Here is a 23,340-nt window from a genome sequence, read left to right as displayed (position 1 = left end):
CAGGCCCTCGATAAGCACATTACAGTCCAGGAGAGAGAGCACCTATGACACAGAATTCCCAACAAAATCACAAGTGGGCTTCCTGATTGGAGAACCCTGAAACTAATCCCCATAAACAAAGTAATGCAAGATGCTGACTGACTTAGGTCTGGATAACCTCCAAGGATGACCATACCAAGAATCCAATCAAATCTCAACCTTTGGAGATTGATTGGAATTGGTTCCACCCAAGGTCATGACCATCCCCATGCTTCTCTTTAACCTAACCCTTACAACATTTAGAATGTTGATCACACTCCTTCAGAGTGAGAAATCCAAGGCTATTTAACCTAGTACTGTCCTGAAGTTCTCCACTCCCTTGCCATGATAGTTTTGTACAAAAGTAAGATCATGCTTTCTCTTTCTGTGTGTGGGTCAAGGATCCATATGGACCCTTAATTTATTTTCAATTCATGTTTCTATCATTACAGGCACATTTGTTGTCCAAGTTACTGCAACTGATGCTGATGATCCAACTTACGGGAACAGTGCTAAAGTTGTGTATAGTATCCTACAGGGGCAGCCCTATTTTTCAGTTGAATCAGAAACAGGTTAGAATTCCTTTTTGATCTTCTTTTTACAATCTGTAATTTTAATTGACATGTTCAGCTGAGCTGGCATATTTTTTAATAAAAACAATCAGTGTAATTGAATTTTCTTAGATTCATCTGCCAAGTACCAGCAATATACTCGTAAACATGAAATCCACATCATTTCAATGAAGAAATCTGACAATGGATGTTTCATCCATTATGTTTACATAGGGTAGATTCAGAAAAATTTCTACAATGTTATTTTTTCTTCCAGTTTGGGGTGAAGTTAAAGACCAGTCCCTTCTGATAGCCATTAGGGCTATTTACAAATATTCCAATTCTTCTTTTTCTAGTTATTTGGTATCTCTTTCCACTGCTCTGAAGATAGAGGTAGCCAGGAGATTTGTCTGGGCCAATAAATGTGGCTGTGATCCGAGTCACTTCCAAGCAGAACTTTTAGACTTGGTGCACAATCCACATTCCTCTCCTCCTGCCACAGAGATCACAGATGGAAACCAATGTTGACACTGGTCTCCAGCCTGGATGTCTGTTATCCTGAGCAGAGCTTCTTGCTGGCCTACTCAGAGCATGAAAAAAAATTAATGTTAGCTGTGTTAAGCAAGTAAGATTTTGCCTTGTTTGTTATGACATTGTCTAGCCCATCCTAACTGATACCATCCTAGTAAACAAAGTGGATTCCTTAATGGAATCCTTGTTTTAACATTCATTTTTCTGCATTTTCTCCACAGAGTAGCATATTTTCTTATGATGAATTATTTCTTAGGAAATATTGTCTGTGCTGTACATTAAATTCTACACATATTTTTGCTATCATAATAGGAGTTGAGTTTCTTTCGTACATTTTTCAAGCATCCATTATTGTTAGTAGAAATCAAAACTTTTCTAGATTACTAGATCCCGTTGGAAATTGATGTGTTAAGAGGTGCAATGAACTTGGCAAGAATCCCAAGGAGAAAGAAAATGCTGAGTTGAAAAACAATAAGGATGAAAAATTAGAAATATCTAACGTAAAGAAAAAAAGGCTAAGGGGATCTCCTGTATTTAAATGGAGAAGTACTGTGATTGGAAAACAGGATGCAGCTGCAATTTCACTGAAGCCAGGACTCTAGGAATAAAATTGACCTGTTGTCTGAGGTATTCGTGTTAAAAATTAAAAAAAAAAAAAAAAAGATATTTTGAGCTTCATTAGTTGTTAAGCACTGGAATGTGCTACCAGAGAAGGTTATAAAGCCTTTAAAGCTTTCAAAGCCTTCAAAGCCTATAAAGATTTTTGAAAGAATGTTGTTAATTTAAGCATAAGGCCTACATAGAGATTAGGCAAACTTTTAGTTCTTTCAACTACTTGTTTTATAACTACCTGACAATAGAGATAAATTTAACCTAACCTAAGAATATTGGTCACTGCTGGGACCAGTTGAACTCATGCTCACATCAGCTTTAGGAAAACTTCAATTTTCTAGGATCACACAGATGATAATTATGGGAGAACTGATGCTGTGTTTTCTTAAGACCATAGTTTTGTGGTTTAGAAAATGCTCCGAACATTCATTATGGTAGGTATATTTGATGGGCAATTAGCTGATTCAGTAAAGTGAAACTCAAGAGTCAGTTCAAGGAAATGGCTTAACAATTTCCTCATAGTACACTTAAATGTCTTTTATCAAGCAGCTAAAGTAGGATAACACTGTACCACATTCCAAGTTATATTTTGCTATGTCATCTTATAACACATGATATTTATACTACCTACAATCTATACTACTGCAGAATTGGCTTGTACTACTCTCCTTGTATGATAGGTGTTTGTTTGTTTTAATGGATCTATCTCCCCTTTGTGGTTTTAATTTCCTTCAGCATAAGGGCTACCTAGAATCATCTCTAAGTCACCCATGACATCTGTATAGTGTTTTGCATATTGTGGATAACAATCCATGTTTGTATAAATAAATGATTTGATAAAGTATTTTTAATACATCCCCTTTCACTTCTGAATTTCACATCCATAGGTATCATCAAGACAGCTTTGCTCAACATGGATCGAGAAAACAGGGAGCAGTACCAAGTGGTGATTCAAGCCAAGGATATGGGTGGCCAGATGGGGGGATTATCTGGGACGACCACAGTGAACATTACGCTGACTGATGTCAACGACAATCCTCCCCGGTTTCCCCAGAGTAGGAACATTTGATTGAATGAATATCTTCTGTGCACTTTTGTAAAACTCTAACTTTAAGAATGATATTTATTTTCCATTATTATTAATTATCAATATTAGGGACCTCAGTAAGAACCATACTTTTATTAGCTGAGCAATTTCTGATATGGTTATTGTTGTAAAGCTAACACCATTGTTTTATTTTTCCTTATTAAAAAGACTACCCCAGGCATAAATCTGCTTGTGCAGAACATATGTACACAAGCATGCTGCTATTCGTTTAAAAAAAAAAAAAAACTGACTTTATGTTTTGTGAATTTAATCAGTCATGTAATCTCTTTTAAATCCTCACAAAGCTTTATAAGGGGAGGATTTATCATTTTACTGTTTCTAAAAATACAATCGGGGAAATAACCATGTACTTAATCCATTTATAATCATAAACAGTTTTCTATATTATGGTTAACTGAGATATGGATAGTCTTCTCTGTAATCATTAACTCTCATGACTCGATAGAAGGAAAAACGACCTTTTTAAATGCCCACTTTGTATCAAGCAGTACACTAGAGCCCTTCACATAGAGCACCTCAAGTGGGTACTGGTTTTAATGTGATTTTTCTTCCAGGAACAAAATTCATTTCTGACCATGATCTAAGTAAACTACCTGAATCCTGTCTTCCAGGAGAAAATAGCTGCCCACTATTAAAAAGAATGCCCACTTACCCAATCATGGCATTTCTTTAAAGTTGGTCAGCTAATAGGGGCTTCTTTTATAATGGAGATACACATGGATCAACAGGAAATCATTAAATTATTTTTTAGTTTTTTCAAGTATTTAATCACAGCTAAATGCAAAAAACAGAGCATCAAACTAATTTCTGATTTAATGAGTGGAAGAAAAGTTTTATAGGCCCTAAAACTTTCCCCCGCAGAGGCCTGAAATGACAATATCAGAATCAGCAATACTGTGCCCCAAAACCTCCTTTTCAATAGGGGAATGCCCCGGGGAAGGATAACAAAAGGATTTGCCAGCACCTGGAATACCACAGGGACCTTACCTCACTTTGCTCTCTCCTTGGATGACGTGATCATTACTGAATAATGTACTAAAGCACAGGAGGGGAGAAAAACTCTAGAGGAAAACCTTGGCTTGTGTTATCATTTTGCCAAGGATGAGCCCAACATTTACTGAATGGATGAATATTATTGCATGACTATATTCTAGTGGTGTCATAGTCTCATAGTCTATGTCTTTTCCAAAATAACTTGCATGGATGGTTGGCAAAATGTAATGGGTGAGAGTAAAATAAGTTTTGTTCTTATTCTTTTTTTTTTTTTGTCCTAAGTACATGCTGGTCTGGTGGATCTAAGTTTGAAACTCATATGCAGTCTCCTTAAACTAATTTTGCAACATGAGGACATAAGAAAAGTGTACATCTATGAAATACAGATTTTAAATCAGCAATACAGATATAAGAATAGGAGAAATCTATGCATAGAAAAAATACTGTCATGAAATTTAAAAGAAAAGATTAGTCGAAGAAACAATTAGGTGCTTTCTCTCTCAATGCGTCTAATGTGTATCCCTAACTGCAGCCAGACCAGCTCCCTGTGTGAGTGAGTGTCTGCTTGGATACATCCTCTAGATCGCGGTCATTTATTTCACCTCCAGTTGTTATTAGCAATGACACAAAGAACCCTTTTAAGAACTACCTCATAATTGGCTTGAAGTTACAGGTCAGGTTAAATTCTTTCCCATTCTTTCTGCTAAGATTATTCAACGGGGGCTTCGAAACCTTGTGCACCACCCCCACCCCCAGCAGCTTAGTCTTTCTTGCCATCATACCCATGAACCTGGAGGCCTATTTAGAGGACAAAAAAAGTGTTCTCCATCTGCAAAGAGACAGGTCATGACAGAAGAAATATTCTTAACAATCATGAAAGTAAGGATGTAAGGAGGATAGAGCACCATTAATTATCGTGAGGAAAGTACAAATCTGATTGCATCCGTAGTAATGTCTGAAAGAACTGTTAGAAAATAAGTTTTGTCTTTATTATGATAGAGCATCCTTCATCTGTGCTTGACTTATATCTGTCTGGTGATTAATAGGTACATACCAGTTTAAGACCCCCGAATCTTCTCCGCCCGGTACACCGATTGGCAGGATCAAAGCCAGCGACGCTGACACGGGAGAAAATGCTGAAATTGAGTACAGCATTACAGAGGGAGAGGGGCTGGACATGTTTGATGTCATCACTGACCAGGAAACCCAGGAAGGGGTTATTACTGTCAAAAAGGTAATGCCATTTGTTAACTACCATGCAAATGAGACATTCACTTTTCTCCAGTCCCCGAGTAACCGGGGTAATTACATCTCACATGAACGTTCCTCTAGATTCTTATTTTATGAATTTTTTTTTTTAAACACCAAATCTAATGGTTGGCTTTTAGAGGTCCTCAATAATCTGATGCATTCATTAATTTCATACTTTCAATAAATTCTTATTAAGAACCTCCTAATAAGTAAATAAATGACACAAATAAATAATATACATTAAAGTACATAAAATAAATATTGTCAATGAAAAATAAGCAAACAGTGCCAGACACTCTTCTAGATGCAGGAGGTACAATAGTACATTCAACAGAATGGTCTCTGCTTCCACAGAACTGCCAATCTAAGGCAGAAAAGAGACAAGGAAGCAAATAAGCAAACAAACAAGTGTATAGTTATAAATTCTGATACATGCTTTGAAGGAAGAGAATAACACAAGCAGTGATAAAGACGGCCTGAGTTAGAGAGAGAGAGAGAGGATATAAAAAGACCACAGAAATAAATTAACACAAATTTCCTATGAGCTCTTTAGCTACTCTTTGGAACACGATAATAAATTCTTTATATTTCTGAATTCCAATTTTTGCCCTATGTACTCACTCACTATTTACCCCCAAAATTGTCTAAGACCACAGGGCAGTACACAGAAGTGTGGAAAAATTTAAAACCAATAAACCGTGTGCTTCAAAGCTAACAATACATTAATTTTGGTTACCTTTTTTAATGATTTCACTTTCATCATGTACAGTGTAATATTTTCTCTCTTCTTTAATATAACAGCACACTGTTATATTCGCTGGTAAATATAAGCATAGGTGGATGTAAATAACGAGAAAATTCTTTCCTCTTAAGCTTTGGATTACATGTCTTAATACCTGGGAACACATTAAAACATGTTTAAGCGACACTCAGACCAATGTTTTATACTATAATATAATTAGGAAGCCCATTAGTGTGCATTAACCTTTTTAATTTTCTTAGTGCATTATCAGATTCAAACTGAAATTTTGCCTAGCCAACTAAATCACATTCACTAATATCTTGATTAATTGTGTTTCTAGTGAGCCTTGTCATATCATCATCTAAAACTAAAAGTCAGCAATAAGCATTTGGGTTCACTATGTCTCAAGAAGTAGAGATACTTTTCCTAAAGACCTCTGACAGCAATGATCATTACTTTCGTTGGCAAGTAATTAGCCCAATGCCCTTATCAGGATATCACTCGGAATATTTTATCAACTCATGCACATGCACAAAAAAAAAACCACACACACACAAAAAAAACCCCCACAAAACCATATTAAATCTATTTTTATCTGAATGAGGAAAAGGGAGTCATGATGCAAACATGTGGTTCTCAATTCTGGTTGCACATCAGCATCACTGGGGGAGGCATTTAAACACATAGATTCCCACCCCCACCACAGATATTTTGGTTTAATGATCCAGGGTGGGGTCCAGGTACTGGCAAATTTTAAAACACTCATTAAGTGTTCAAGGACAGCCAGATGTGACAACATCTGACACATAATAATCTACTACGTATTTGCCAACTTGCCCCTGACAGGACTCCCTCTAGTCAAATACAAGAATTTTTTTTAAAGGAGGTCTTATAAGACTCCTGCCTCCAGGTTCCCTTCCCTGTCCATCATACCTTGCACCCTTGTACCCACTTGCAAGGCAGCAGCATTATAGATACACACATATAACAGTGTGCTAAAGGAAAGAGAAACTATCACACCGTACATGATGAAAGTGCAATCATTAAAAAAAGTAACCAAAATTAATTATTAGCTTTGAAGCACATGGTTTATTGGTTTTAAATTATTCCACACTTCTGTGTACTGCCCTGTGGTTTCAGCCCACACTTTTTTTTTTTTTTAAGATTTTTATTTATTTATTTGACAGAGAGAGAGAGAGCGAGAGAAGGAACACAAGCAGGGGGAGTGGGAGAGGGAGAAGCAGGCTTCCTGCCGAGCAGGGAGCCCAATGTGGGACTCGATCCCAGGACTCTGGGATCATGACCTGAGCCGAAGGCAGACGCTTAACGACTGAGCCACCCAGGCGCCCTCAGCCCACACTTTTCATCAGGACAGTGTGGCATCTGAACTCCCATGCCTTTGCCCAATTTCACACTGTGTGGTGATGATCCTAAGCAATACGGTCATATTCATTTACCCTAGATTTGCACTAAAAATGGCTCCTGTCTTTCTGTGTGTCTTGGTTGCTTCCAATATGTCTCTTCCCCCTACCCTCCCCAAGCTCTTGGACTTTGAAAAGAAGAAAGTGTACACCCTCAAGGTGGAAGCCTCCAATCCTCATGTTGAACCCCGCTTTCTCTACCTGGGTCCATTCAAAGATGCAGCTACAGTCAGAATTATGGTGGAAGATGTGGATGAGCCCCCCGTCTTCAGCAAACTGGCCTACATCCTACAGATAAGAGAAGATGCTCAGATAAACACGACAATAGGCTCAGTCACAGCCCAAGATCCAGATGCTGCCAGGAATCCTGTCAAGTAAGCACACTCCTGCAACCTGTCTCTTTCAGAAGCTTTAGCCGATTGCTATGCAAGTATCACCTGCAAGTTAGAAAATTAATCCTTTTTTCCAATGAGACACTGTGTCTTCCTGAAAAACTACTCTAAACAGCATCTTTACTCTCCTTGCTCAACATAAACATTACTTTAGCAACAGTGTAAATCTAAAAAACACAAAATTGGGGCGGGGGGACACACACAAAATGATCTATGGGAGTTGACAACTTACATGAAAATGGTATAAGGAAATACAACAGAATGGCCTGGAATTTTTCTTTAAGGTCTTAGATTTGTCAAAGAGTAGCATGGAGAGAACTCTGTGACTTTTAATAAACAAGACACCGGGCTGAGTCTGTTTCTCAAGTGTATAAGAACATATTATGTAACACTTAGAAGCAGAATTATGCTCCATTTGGATGCATAATGTTTTTCTTTGTCAGACATGGATAAAAATAAGAATCATCTCATGATATATGTCTGAGAAATCCTGGGGAAATTAACAGAGCTGAATTCTAATTTATACTATGTAAGCAAGCTCTATTTTCCCTATACATTCCGTATACCTTAGCTGTAAATCAGGCTGTAAGGAAGCCTCCTTCCTCTTTGAAACCACAGATGCTTTAGTATTCTAGAATTTTATCATGAGAGCACTGGAGTCAACAACTTCCAGCCTTGAGTCAGTAGCTTAGTTGACTAGATGAGAAAACTGCTAAATCAGAATATCATTCTATCAATTAGCCCCCATAAAAAAAAAAAAAGTAAGCAGACTGACAAGCTAGGGGAACTCTTGCCAGTGAGCCCACAGATAAATTCTGATCAGGGCACCTGCCATATGCCAGGTATGTTCTAGGCTTTAGAGATACAATAGAGAACAATATCAAGTCCTGATCTCATGAAGCTTACATTCTAACTGGGGCAGACAGAAATAGGCAAACAACAAATATGAAGTATTTCAGGTAAAATACAGTGTAAGCAATAAAATAAGACAGAGTATGGAAACAGAGGGTATCTGGGGTACCATTTTACATAGGGTAGTCAGGCCTGCCTTTGGTAAGAAATCATTTGAGTAAAGATTTGATTGAAATGAAGGGATGAACTATGTTGATATCTGGGAGAAGAACATTCCAAGGAGAGGGAAAAATGAGGGTAAGGTCTGATACCAGAGCTTGCTTGGCATGAAGAAAGAGTAGCAAGGAGGTTTATGAGCTAGAAGAGAGCAAGCAAGGTGGGGAGTAGTTTGTGAGGCAACAGGGAGGTACAGTAAGTGGTGAGTGTGGCAGGTCCTACACGGCATTTGCAGGCCTTGGTAAAGACTGGATTCTATTCTGATTGAGGGAGGAAGCCACTGCAAAGTTTTGAATAGGAGTATTAACCTAATCTAAAACTACTGTTTAACAGGATCACACTGGTGGTCCCATGAAGAATATTATTGCAGATGAAAGAGTTTGAGATTCTAAGGCAATCATTTTCTAACTTTTCAGCCATGAGCTCTTTGTTCAAATGAAACCTTATGGCAAGTCCCACATCTAAAACACAAAAATGCCTAGTTTACTCTCAGGGAATAGTTTTAAATCAACCGGAAAATAGACTCTTGTTGTTTTATACGAGAATATCTATGAGAGTATCTGTAGACTCCGTGAACTGGACTATAGTCAACCCAAAGTAGTCACATGTAAGCTCCACGGATCAAGTGTCCTTCCATATACATTTAATATTATTAATATGGAAAATGAACAACAGCCTTTGTTTGTACAACACAAATAATTTTAAGTACTTTCACAACCGATTCTCTCACTCAGAATTTGTCCTGTGTAAGGGAAAGATCTAGCAAGTCAATGTCAAGACCAATTTAAAAGGGTTAATGCTGGAAGTTCATATAAATATGAGCTTTGTTACCTCTTTGATCAGTCAACATGCTTTTAATTGAAAAAGATAATGTCTCCTGGGAATTTAGGCTGCATTTTTATGTCTATTTTACTTTTTATAATGAATACCATTTTAACGCACTGCATTATTTTATGTTTTATTAAAGGAAGTAGTTAGCTTGTCAGACTGGGTTGACTGTCAGCTAATTTTGAATTTTTTTTATACCAGCCTTTTCTTGGTACATATGGATTTCATATATAGATATAGACTGAAGGGTAAAAATACAAATAAGGATATATTGGTATATAAATGTATATTCCAGTGAGTCCTTTTATAGGACAAAAGTGATTCTCAGATTGGGAAAGTACATCCACACATAGTTTTTGGTTATCCAAGATGTAAGTATTGAACAACCAAGGTGCTAGACAATATGTTAGGTACACAATTAATATTAGAGAATTCTCCCCCCCAAACATTGATCTATCATTATGCAGGCACAAATCTTTAGTTCTTTAATTACATAAAATAATTTTCTTCCAGTAACTTTATCACAAATGCCCTTTGACAATTCCATGGAAGAGCCTTATAAAATGTCACTCTGAAGAGATATTATGAAAAATTTACATGCAAACATACTTCCTTTCCTGACCCACAAATCTCCCTGACTTGAGAGGATATGTTAGAAGACAAATTATTGAATCACAGCATATAATAAATTTCTGGGGGGGGGAAAAAAAGAGCTACCTAGCAAAATAATCTGCTATAATCATGTTAAGATTGATTACCTTGTTCCTTATCTGTTGTGACTACAATTAATGTGACTGGACAGTAAATATACTAGATATGAATTGAAATTACTTTGGAAAGAAAACAACAGACAGATAAGGCTTCATGTGCAAACATCTTTCCTAAACAATGTAGACATCTGAAATTTCCTATTAATTTTTAAATCTCCCAATTAAGGGAAAAACTCACGCACAATTTCGGTTTTTCCTAAGTAGTTCCTCTTTAAAATCAATAGCCACCTTCAACTCAAAATTCCTCACCCCATACTCTTTATTTCAAAGGCTTGACAAGAAAATATGATTACTTGTAAAACTTAAAACTATAGCAGGAAGAAAACAGACAAAGAACAAGAAAAGATTACTGCTGTATATAATTGTAACAGCTTATAAAGGCAATAAGCAGCATATCTTCAGCTTGACATTTTTCATGAGGGGAAAATATATTTGTAGGCTGTCATTAAATTTCTTACAAAATCTATGAATATTGAGATTTCCTTTTTGGGTAGTTATGTGCTATAAATATTTATCATTCTCAAATTAACAGTGAAGGCAGGTGATCAAGTTCAATGCTGTTGACTAAATTCTTAATAAACATTGATTCATGACATAAAATGGCAAAAATAATGGCTGTTTTATCTGTAAGAGATGGACCCTTAATAATAAAATATAAGGTTTATATAAACTAAAATTAAAATTCTAACCTGACTTGAGATATATAGATATCCTTTTTGAACTTCTTAATTCTCTTTAATAGCAGGTTTAAATTATATTTAAGCAGAATTAAATTATAATTCACCAGTTACATTTTGAAGTAAAATAATCAACTGAAATAGAATCTTGAACATGGTACACTATTACAAATTAGTAACAACAGCTTATTTTTCTTAGAGCATTCATAATAAGTCTTCATGTGTATGATTTGTTGGTCATCTACTTAATAGTATTTCTACCAAGCCAATATTTTTAAATTTCCCATCATAACATAAATTTTGAGACTCCAGCTGAAATGGGCAATTTTTCTCCCTAATGACCTTAACATATCAACTGTCTCCTGAGTTTTCTCTTTAATGTCCCCTACATAAAACAGTGCATACATATTTTCCCCATATATAGCTATTCTAAAAACTGGTAATAAATTGATAAAGAAGATAACATTTCTCAAAATCTGCTAGTTTTCCATCAATTTCAGTGTTGAAAACTCTGTCCTCCTTTGATTTCTAAGACAACTCTCGGTTTTCTTTGAATTCTCTGAACTCCTTAAATAGTTCTCCAGTTCCTACTCTGCTCTGGGCACTGCTCTGGGCACTGTGGGTCCCCATTTTCTCCACTTAAGTGATTCTCTCCTTAATATTTTTCTCCCTTCATTGGACCTTCTCTTCCTAGACAAGTGAACCAGAGATCTAAGTTGTCAATCCAGATCTTTCCCTTCCCAGGCTTTCCTTGATCACCCTCAGCTTTAATATATCGGGAACTTAGGCTCTTCCCCAAACCCTGTTCTTCTCTTCTTCTACCAGTTTGTGACTGCACCAGCTAACCATTCTCGATTCAACCAGTGATCTTTGTTAAACATGATTTAGATTGGAACATTTGCCTGCTTAAATCCAGTGGTAGATTCGCATTGCTCTTAGAACAAATCCCAAATCCTTGCCATGGCCAGCCCATCCTTCCACAGTCCAGACTCTTGAATCTCTCCCCAACCTCATTTTCTCTCTCTCTTTTCCCACCTCACTAACTGCAGCCACACTACCCAGTTTTTGCTTCTTTCTACATAATGATTTTTAAAACAAAGTAGATAACAGAAAACTAGACAATAACCCTACTCATGCACAGGAACACCTGCATACACATTAAAGTTCTAAGGTTCTAAAAATTTGAGTTAAAATGTGACAATTACTATACAAACTTGATACAAATTACATATAAGAGAAACTTTAATAGGTGATTCTCAAACTCATGCAACTTGTCTAATGGGTTTACCATTAGGACCTCAATTGTAAAGAATTGATTTCCCAGAATATTTTGCTTAATACTGAGTTATAGATATGCAAATATGTGCTACAAGTAGAAAAAACTCATGTAACAAATTCTGGGGCTAGTTTTAGGATGTGAGAATAACAAATACAAGGAAAACCTTTCTAGCATTGTATGGGGACAGATGGTAGCTAAACTTGTGGTGAGCACAGCATACATGTAGACTTGTCAAATCATTATGCTGGACACCTGAAACTAAGGTAACTGTGTGTCAACTATATTTCATTTTTAAAAAGAAAAGAAAAGAAAACCATTCTAAATTCTACTCTGCATTTTTAGGTATTCTGTTGATCGACACACAGATATGGACAGAATATTCAACATTGATTCTGGAAATGGTTCCATTTTTACGTCGAAACTTCTTGACCGAGAAACACTGCTGTGGCACAACATTACAGTAATCGCAACAGAGATCAGTAAGTCTAACCTCACACCGCAGCTGTCCCCAGCTGACGGAGCACGGAGTGAGTGTCCCGGCAAGGGCTGGTGAAGCGAGGCTGAAATTCATCACCATGTACTGATATCCTACTCAATACATATTGAGGGAAACAGCCCTGTAATGATTTGCAGTAATGTTTCTTCTGGGCACGTGTTATTTCATTCACAAATGCAGAGGCACCTGTGGACGATCTGTAGTTCAGAAATAATAAAATGAGAATGCATCTCTCAAATGAGGTTGAATTGGTACATATTGGATTTGATTCCAAAAAGCTTTATCAATCAGAACATAACAGAAGCAGCTGAAAAACATGGGCTCATGGTTGGAATTGGGAGGGGAGGGGAATCAAGTATATTAAAAAACGTAGGCATTACTTAGAAATCTTTCAGATATCTATTCTCCAGTTTTCTATAGAATTTCTAGTTCAAAATCATTACAGAAGTAAGAGATATAAATTTTAGCTTTTCCACTGTACACCAAAGTGAGCAATCCAAACCACCAAGTAATCAATAAGATGTTTAGAGCAGATTTTATGGAAGTCCCCATGAAAATGAAGGCAAAGAAAAATAGTGCCAAATGAATGCTTCAAATAAAATGATTATACACAGTGAAAATTGTGTAATGTAAACACAATGTGTAGGCCTAAGTACATGAAAGAAAAAGTATTTTTAAAATAACATTTAAATGCTTAAAAATAAGCTTCCAAATTATAGCTCATTTTTTTAGTTTTTGTTTTTGATTTTAAAAGTTCAAATATTTTTAGCTCAGTTGGGTATCTAGTGTGAAATATTCCATATCTAATGGTATATTACAGTAGTATTCTTTGTTAACCTAACTCATGAGATTTGAAATAGCTGAAGAATATTGAGTAGAATAATAAATAACCAATATGGGCAAAATGAAGAATTGCTTTGTGATAGCATTAAGAACTCCTAATTACAAATTTGTTAGGTAGGAATTTGCTCTCCAGAATTTATGCGGAGGGACTAATGCAGATACCAATGACAGAGCATACTTAAAGGTTTAGAATTACAAAATTATTTTTCACACTGAAAAGGACCATTTTTTAACATCATGAAATTTTATGTTTTACTGAAGTAGTCATTTCATGTGTTTTTTAAGCTTTGTGCCTAAAAATTTTTTTAAGACTTAATGTTTCTGTGATATATTTGAAAGTACTAGTGATAAAGACCTTTTAAAACTTCATTTTTGAAACAAGATGAAACCAGAGAGGGAGACAAACCATAAGAGACTCTTAATCTCAGGAAACAAACTGAGGGTTGCTGGAGTGGGAGGGGGATGGGGTGGCGGGGTGATGGACATTGGGGAGGGTATGTGCTATGGTGAGTACTGTGAATTGTGTAAGACTGATGAATTACCGACCTGTACCCCTGAAACAAATAATACATTATATGTTAATAAAAAAATTTTTTAAAAAAACTTCATCTTCGGCAACTCCAACTTTGTAATAATGTGAGCAACATTTTAGATGCAAAGGAGCTTAAGAATCTTATTGTCTAAACTTCTTAACTATCTTTGATGCAACAGAAGCCCAGAGCTTACATAAAACCAGCCCACTCCCATTCCAGGGCCTTGGCACTTGGTGTTCCTTTTATCTGGAGAGCCGGAAATATTCACATGGCTTAATTCATCTCTTTATTCATGTCTCTGTCCAAATGGCATCTCATTGGATGAGAATGAGCGGTCATCCCCCTCAAAGTAGCACCTCCACCTCTCTCCCATCCCTTTCCCTCTTTAAATTCTCCATAGCATTTACCATCTGATGCGTTATCTATTTATGTGTTTACAGTTTATCTGCCCCCAGGAGAATAAAGCTCCAGGATGCCGGATCTGTGTTATGTCCCCCATGTGTCCCAGCACCCCAGAGAGTGGCTAGCATGTATTAGAAATGAGATGCTCACTAAATATTTATGTTGGGAACAAACAGATATATAAGTGAAGTGAATGAGGAGCACTGAGCTCAGAGATTCCAATTCCTGATTCTTAGACCAAGAATCTGTCTTCCACACTACCCAAAATACTCATTCACCTCCAGTCTTCCAACATGGATGCTGCTCTCTCATTATCCTGGATGAACAGCCTGGGCTTTGGAGTCAGACAGACCCAAGTTGAAATCTAGGCTCTACTTCTTACTTATCATCTCTGTGAAGGTGGACAAATTACCTAACCTATCTGTGCCTCGGTTTCCTCATCTCTATAGTAGGGTCGATAGCTGTATTTACCTCAAAAGTTTGTAAGGATTAAATAAGATAATATAGCAAAGTGCTGAGCACTACATCTAGCTTGTATTCAGCACAAAAACTAAAGAGCTAAGACCAAAACAACCATTGGTTTCCTTCACATATCCCTCGATCTTTCTTTTGTACAATTTTCCCCATCTCCTTGCTTCTTTGGCTTCTCTTAAAATCTGCCTCTAGACTGCCTTTCCTGGATAGCTTTTCTTTATTTTGTGCAACTCTGGGATTTGCTATCCAGTTGTACTCTATCCCCACAAGTAGCTCTGTCTCACAGGTATCTCCAACAGGTGTATCCAACTCCAGAAGTACCAATCTATTCTTTTTGGTGACTAAGTTGTACATAATGCCCTGTGGTACTCAGAGCAGCCTTGGGGAATCTGTGTATGAATGAGAAAGGAGTGAGTGACAATTGTCTAAAGGGGATTGGCGATCAATACATAAATGCCTATTTCTTTCTTTTTGGCATGTTGCAGATAATCCAAAGCAAAGCAGCCGAGTCCCTCTATATATTAAAGTTCTAGATGTCAATGACAATGCCCCAGAATTTGCTGAATTCTATGAAACTTTTGTCTGCGAAAAAGCAAAAGCAGATCAGGTGAGTTTCATAAGAAAGCAAATTAATTCAGTCAGATTAATTTAGATCTTCTAATACACAGAGCTGAGGGCGAGTTTTTGAATTATCTATGAAGTATATGCTAACAAAATTAATACTATAAATAAGAACCAGAATGAATGTTTAACTTGCATAAGAGAACAAACAGTTTTTAAGAACTGGAAGTTCATCATTCTCAGAGACTGATGCTGATTCAGATCAGTCTTAAATTTTCATTAAAATAGATTAGTCACAGTTTTATTGGAAAAAATCTTAATTGGTGAGCTTACTTTTAATTACCATATATACTGGAAAGCAATAACCAGAACATATTTTACAAATGTCTATAATTCATAGTTTCACTTATTTATATTGCCCATCTGTACAAGTAATACAAATTCGTGAATGTTTTCCTGTTTTACACATTTGTCCCTACCTGAAATAGGTCTTTTCTGCCAGTGATATAAAAATTATGTTACAGTTTGTCAAAATAGAAGTGCACTGTTAAAATACATATTAAAGCAGGAAGCTGAAGTTGTATTTTATGTACAAACTTTCTTGTTAGCTTTTAGGCAAGTCGATGGCTTATGTATATGTCAAGACTGCATTTCTAAACAGGCTGTGTCCAAAGAGTGCCTGATTTTTTTAGCTGAAATGTTTTCATAGATCATTGTGGTATTTTATAGCTTTGTATCTCTCTAGGGTAGTGTTTCCCAACCCATGTGATTTTGCCCCCAGGGGACATTTGGCAATGTTTGGGGACATTTTTGATTGTCACAAAGAGTAGTGTGCTACGGGTAGATAGCGGGTGGAGGCCAGGCTTGCTGTTAAATATCCTACAGTGCCCAGTGGGGTTAGCCCTACAACAAAGTATTATTCCCGGCTCTCTTTCCAACCCATTTGTTCATTGCATAAAGTGGATTCATTGTAAATTTTCTAGAGGCTATTGTTTTTAAATTAAAATAGAAAATCAGGGGCGCCTGGGTGGCTCAGTCGTTAAGCATCTGCCTTCGGCTCAGGTTATGATCCCAGGGTCCTGGGATCAAGCCCCGCATCGGGCTCCCAGCTTGGCGGGAAGCCTGCTTCTCCCTCTCCCACTCCCCCTGCTTGTGTTCCCTCTCTCTCTGTCAAATAAATAAATAAACAAAATCTTTAAAAAAAAAAAAAAGATGCGTTAAAAAATAAACATAAAAAAATAAATAAAATTAGAAATCACGTAGTCATGCAATTTACTGCAAAACTGTAAGGAACGCTTTTGAGTTAGCCGAACTTCATAGCAGCTTTATGGTTTTGATTTTAGTTGATTCAGACCCTACGAGCCATTGACAAAGATGACCCTTACAGCGGGCACCAATTCTCCTTCTCTTTGGCCCCAGAAGCAGCCAGTGGTTCAAACTTTACCATTCATGACAACAAAGGTAAATGTGCCCAAGTTATCTTCTCTGTCTATATATTGATAGCTTTCTCTCTCACTCTCTCTCTGTTAGCGTCACAATTTTTCCAATCCACGATGTGGTATGCACGTGACATTCACCACTTTGCTTTCCGGTTGCAGATAACACGGCAGGAATCTTAACTCGGAAAAATGGCTACAACAGACACGAGATGAGCACCTATCTCCTGCCCGTGGTGATTTCAGACAACGACTACCCAGTCCAGAGCAGCACAGGGACAGTGACTGTCCGGGTCTGTGCATGTGACCACCATGGCAACATGCAGTCCTGCCACGCGGAGGCCCTCGTGCACCCCACGGGCCTGAGCACGGGGGCCCTGATCGCCATCCTTCTGTGCATCGTGACCCTACTAGGTAAACTGCTTCTCCCTGCCTCCTATCTCCCCATGCTGAGGGGCACACACTGTTACTGTGACACCCTAGATTTATCCACCTCCCCCGGTAAGGCATACAGCCCGATCTAGGTGAGCAGAGTTATATGCTGAGGATCTGTGTTGTTCAACCATGAACTAGTTTTGGCTTGAAAACAGCTTTGGAGAATGAACAGACGTGAAACTGGCCCATGTCTTCATCTACCCTGGGAATCAGTCCACCCAAAGCATCTCTTGTCTATCAGACAGAGAATGAATCCCAGGGGGACTGGAGGGCACTCTCAATGTGCCCTTTCCATTTCATTTGTTGTTTCCCATTTAACCTGGCAAACATTGTTAAATTTTAAAGAGAGAAAGTCATCCGGCACGGAGGGTGTGCTGAGGGCCCTTTCTATGAAGGTAAAGTTTAAAAAGATCAATGGGAAAGTGGAAAGAGAAATGTGATGACTTTTTCTCTCTCATACGGGGAAATGAAAAGCGATGAAATTTTCTTCCACCCAGCCAACTTGCTTTGGGCTACCCCTTTGAATCACTAACTTCTTAGCCTTGCTCCCCAACTGCCACATACACAATGTCTATTATTTCTCAGATTCTCAATAATTATCAATTTCTGTGACTGAGGAAATAAATCTGGGACCTAAAAGAAATGAATGCAATCAAGGTGAAAATCGAGGTCTAGCAATGATTCAAATGAAATTTTTGTCCCCAACCCATGAATTAAGCACACAGGTTGAGCTCAAAATGCTCAACAGACTGTTGACTGTTGTGAACTAAGAAATCAAATGTTAGTTAACTCAGTCCTTCCAAAAGTCAAAGTAAGCTTGCTACACAAGGGGAAGAAAGGTAAGAAGTTAAGTGTCAACCTGGATTGCACGGGGGGGGGGGGGAGGGACTCTTTTTAAAAATTACAATATAGCGTTGAGAAGAATAAAGAGTAAAAGACCTACATTTTTCCAAGAAGAGAATGCCTAGGGATCCCTGCTTAAGAGCTTCACATTCCATATCAATTTTGCTAATTATAACAGAAGTCTTGAAACTTAACTACAGAACTGTGATTCTCTTTGTCAACGAAGATTTGGGAAAAGTATTTTAAGATATGAAGATAAATAAAAGCTGACAGTATGCAAAGACAAATCAGTGTTTCTAATGGTGTGAGTCTGTAAAAATTGTTTTTGGAAGAGAAGGATACAAATATTCTTTTTGATTAGGGGGAAAAAGATTATTTTTAGAAGGGCTGAATTGGCAGGGCTGTAGTCAGGGAGAATTCCATGGACTCTTCCGTGGTCTATAGAAGAAGAGCTGACTCTCATCTTAAAGAGGTGATTCTTCCTTTCCTTCATCATCTATCCATTTTCTCTCCCTTCCCGCCCCCCTCCCCGCCCCGCCGGCTTTTTTCCTCCTCACCAACTACCTTTATCCTCTCTTCATCATTTCCTTCCTCCAATAAATTTGCTGTTTCCTCGGGACTCCTAACTTGTCTCCTTGCTCCTTACATCTGGTCTAGTGTTTTTGGAATTCTGTACCTAATTAAAAAAGGAGCTCAATGGAACTGATCCTTTACTAGGCTAACACTGTGGGCTACACACTGGCCAAGATGCTTCACAACTGTTCTTCTCCTTTAACCCTCAGAACCATCTGGTATATATTTATCTGCATCTCAAATAAGAAAACCAAGGCTCCAAGAAGTGCAGTCCTGTAGGCACGTCACACAGCTAACAGGTGGTAGAACAAAGTTCCAAACCCAGGTCTTCCACCCCCTGAGCCTTGGTGCTTCCACACTGCATTCTACTTTCTTTGTGAGCTCATAGAAGGCAGGGCAATGTCCAGGCTGAAAGAGAGCCCGAACTGCAAATGAGACAATTGAAGAAGGTGGAAGCAAACCCGAGATTTTGTAAGAGAAAAGCCACACCGATGTGGGAGGAAATCTGCAGTCAATAAAGTGGATCCTGTGGCATCTCTTGTTTTATTTACAAAAATAAAACCACAGTGAAAACTACGACATCTCGTGTCTCTATGGTGCTTTAGAGTCTACGAAACTTCCACATTTACGAACGCATTCCTGATGACAACACTGGGGCACTGTGTTATTGCCTCTCTTTCATGGAAAGAAACAGACTTAAAAGGGTCAAATCCTTTACGTGAGCCTAGGCAGGCTGATTTCAAATGCCTTGCTACCTTCTAGCTTTATGATGGGATTTGAGAGCAAATTGGTCCAAGCATCCCCCTCCCCCCACCCCGCCAAAATCCCACTGCTGTCCTCTGGCCTCAGGGGGTAGAGAAAAGGGAAGAGGTCAGTTACTGGGAAGAAAGCTATTACTTTCTCAGAATGTATTTTTTTTTCCACGTGCTCAGAACTCACATCTTCAGTCGATAAAAGTTAGCTTTGAGAAAGATTTCCCTTCTAGAATTTCTGTTCAGATGTACATTGGGCTAAAAAGAAAAGATACAGGCAGTTGTAGCTGTAGGAGAATGAGGCAGTGAAGAAATGCCTTTGAATTACCCAACGTGCCCTCTCTTCTAGGTATTGCACTTTCAGGTGTGCAAAGGACCAAAACAAAAGATACAGATCACTTCAACTGGGGCAGAATTAGGTAGTGATAAATGCCTGCTCTCTTGCCTTAAATGATGACACGAACCGTGGTACATAAAGGTTGAATGCTTTGGGAGACATTAGTCTTGATTCTATTCGCTATCCCCAGAGGCCATCCTTAGTTACAATCCTCTGCTTTGCAAATCCTTGCCATTGGTCACACTGGAATCCGGCATAAAGGATAGATTATGAACATCCCTCTGCCCAGAGCGCTGCAATTTTCCACCCACCAGCACCTCAGGGTAAAGTGAGGACATACAGAAGCCTCCAGGCCCCAGATGACGTGGCCTTTTCCAACTCCCTTCCGGTCCGGGCGGGGCTCCCTCAGGTCCCGCCGTAGGGTCTCCTGGCTGTTTGTCACACACTCCAGGCTCCCTCCCATCCCAGGGCCTTTCTTCTAGCTCTGTCCTCTTCTCCTGACAACCCCTTGGCTGACTCCCCACACCTTTGCTCAAATGTCACTTCCTCAATGAGGCAATCTCCTCCTACAAAGCATATACAGCCTCTCAGTCATACACAGAAGTGCTCTTCACCCTCCTCCCTCCGCTCTACTCTTTGTTTACACTGTACATATCACCTTCTAATAATTGCCTTATTTATTTATTTATTTATTTATTTTTAAGATTTTATTTATTTATTCATGAGAGAGAGAGAGAGAGAGAAGCAGACTTCCCGCAGAGCAGGGAGCCCGATGCGGGACTTGATCCCAGGACTCTGGGATCATGACCCGAGCCGAAGGCAGACGCTTAGCCATCTGAGCTACCCAGGCGCCCCAATAATTGCCTTATTTATGCTACACATTGTTCGTTGTCAGTCTCCATCCACCCCCACCACCACCCCTGCCCCCCTCCTGATTAAGGTTTTGCACCAATAGTGCCTAGAATGGGACCTGGCACAGACAGAGTAGGCACTGCATAAATATTTCATGAATGAACAAATACATAAATGCCCTGAATGGCTGGGACAAATGAGGCATGAGGATGCTCTTTGGCAGCAAGAGAGAATGTGTACAATTACACAACCACGCACTTGAAATGGCAACAGTGGATAGCCTTTAGAAGTAGTCTATAATCCAAACATGCTTGGTGATTAAAAGTGTTGGCTTTTTAGTCTGACCTGGATTTCAATTGTTTGCATATGGGACATCTCTAAACCTCAATTTCCTCTATGAAAAATGGTTACTATATTGTATAATACATATATATACATGATAAAATGAAGGTACCTACTTTGTAGGGCTGCTGTGATAATTAAATGAGATTCAGTATATAAAGCACTTGCCATAGTGCTTGGCATATAGAACTCTCTGGATAGATAACCAATTATTCATAACACTATTAACACCTGAAAATTTAATATATAGATATCTGGGTATGCATATATCCATCATTATATAGGTAGATATACATAGTCACCAAAAGCCATTATTCTGTAATCCTTACTACAATATTTCAATCTTTATGGCTCATAAAATCTGGACCATGTTACGGAGGAGAAAATAAAAACACGTTACTAGTACTTCCTGTAGTAAACACCCCTGGACCAACCCAGTTTAACAATGCATTTTCTGCCCCAGATGGCGTTTCCTCTCTAATCTGTCACTGTGTTTTTATTTTCCCACCCGTATGTCCATTCAGAGATGTGTCTCTCTACAGGTAGTCAGCTGTGTTCGACCCAGTCAGCTGTGAAGAAACATTAGGAGCTCGTTAAACACAATCCTTGCTTTGCCTCTAATTTGAGTTAAGGAGGAAAAATCCAAAGAACGAACATTCCAGGCAACAAACTTACAGGATATGAACCTCTGAAATAATTTTTTCAAGTTCCCTCTTAAATGTGTTTATTTTGTTTAGCTCAAACAGAAATAAGCTGGTGCGTGTCTTATAACCTGCCCCCTTTTAAATGGGCTGATCTTTAAGTCCAGAATGGCTTTCTGAATTGTGTCTGGGCCTCTCCAGGTATTATCTGTAATCATATTTCTTCTATGTAGAAAGGTATGCAGACATTCACATCTCTACTTTGGGTTTCAAACTAATTTTACACTTCTCCCAGGGAAGAAAAAAAAGAAGAAGAAGAAGGCATAGTGCAAAAGTTATTTTAGCTGTGGAGTTATGCAAACTTTCAACACATCCCGAAGGTGCCAGCCTTGTGCTTATAAGCAGTTTCAGAGCATTAGGTGTTCGGCATAATTTGTACTCTTATTGCCGCACTCTCGCTGTTTGAGCTTTTTTTATTATTATTTTATGTTTTCCTTACCTTGAAAACAAGTTTGCCGTTTCAAAGCAAAAGGGAACTACTGACAAAATATGAAGGTGTTTTATCCTCTACTTAAATCGTAGCTCTCTTTCAAATATTTACTCTGGTTTTTTGGGGGGGGGTCCTGGTTTGATCATGCAGGGAGGCAAGCGCAACCTCAAAGCATTAAAGGTTGAGTCTGCAGTTTCCTAGAGAAGTTTTAAAACTTCACATTGGGGCACGGTGTGTCTTGCTGACATTAATTGGGCGGCGAATTAACTTTCCCTTCTCCGTTCTGCTTTGTTTCTGCTTCCAGTGACAGTGGTGTTGTTTGCAGCTTTGAGGCGGCAGCGGAAAAAAGAACCTTTGATCATCTCCAAAGAGGACATCAGAGACAACATTGTCAGTTACAACGACGAAGGTGGTGGCGAGGAGGACACCCAGGCCTTTGATATCGGCACCCTGAGGAACCCCGAAGCCATAGAGGACAGCAAATTACGCAGGGACATCGTGCCCGAGGCCCTTTTTCTACCCCGACGGACTCCCGCAGCTCGCGACAACACCGACGTCCGGGATTTCATTAACCAAAGGTTAAAGGAGAATGACACGGACCCCACCGCCCCGCCCTACGACTCCTTGGCCACCTACGCCTACGAGGGCACCGGCTCGGTGGCCAATTCGCTGAGCTCGCTGGAGTCGGTGACCACAGATGGAGACCAAGACTACGACTACCTTAGTGACTGGGGCCCCCGGTTCAAAAAGCTCGCAGACATGTACGGAGGCCTGGACAGTGACAAAGACTCCTAATGCGTTGCCTTTTGCCTTTTTCCTTTTCCAGTACGACACCGAAAATAGGTGAAGTGGCTCTTTCTTTCTACTTTATCCACCGCTCCGTGAAGGGTTCTCTGTTCTACCCGTTCCAAACGTCAATGGCTGCAGCCGGTGTGGATCCAATGTTAGAGACTTTTTTCTAGTACACTTTTATGAGCTTCCAATAGGCAAATGTTTATTTTTTAGCGCATCCAGTTAACCATGTCAGTCAGCCCAACAGGCCCCGTGCTGGAGGAGAGCGCCAGGAGTGGTATTTTCCCTCGTTCTCTT

At 38.8% G+C, this 23,340-nt stretch overlaps 1 protein-coding gene across 2 annotated transcripts in view; it reads left to right on the top strand.

The window, feature by feature from the left end:
* Positions 1-23,046, top strand: part of CDH6 (cadherin 6) — a 49,518-nt gene extending 26,472 nt beyond the window's left edge. The window contains exons 3-11 of one of the 2 annotated variants that reach the window (XM_021695920.1): positions 471-590; positions 2,600-2,767; positions 4,860-5,047; positions 7,348-7,601; positions 12,584-12,720; positions 15,475-15,596; positions 16,894-17,011; positions 17,149-17,400; positions 22,556-23,046. In XM_021695920.1, coding sequence (XP_021551595.1) covers positions 471-590; positions 2,600-2,767; positions 4,860-5,047; positions 7,348-7,601; positions 12,584-12,720; positions 15,475-15,596; positions 16,894-17,011; positions 17,149-17,400; positions 22,556-23,046 — 1,850 coding nt within the window. The remainder of the gene's footprint in view (positions 1-470; positions 591-2,599; positions 2,768-4,859; positions 5,048-7,347; positions 7,602-12,583; positions 12,721-15,474; positions 15,597-16,893; positions 17,012-17,148; positions 17,401-22,555) is intronic. The other variant, XM_044916982.1, reaches the window with a different exon arrangement.
* Positions 23,047-23,340: the final 294 nt, after the last annotated feature.

This window comes from Neomonachus schauinslandi, chromosome 7 (assembly GCF_002201575.2).
Source record: "Neomonachus schauinslandi chromosome 7, ASM220157v2, whole genome shotgun sequence".
Lineage (NCBI taxonomy): Eukaryota > Metazoa > Chordata > Mammalia > Carnivora > Phocidae > Neomonachus > Neomonachus schauinslandi.
This window is presented reverse-complemented; position numbering and strand designations above follow the sequence as displayed.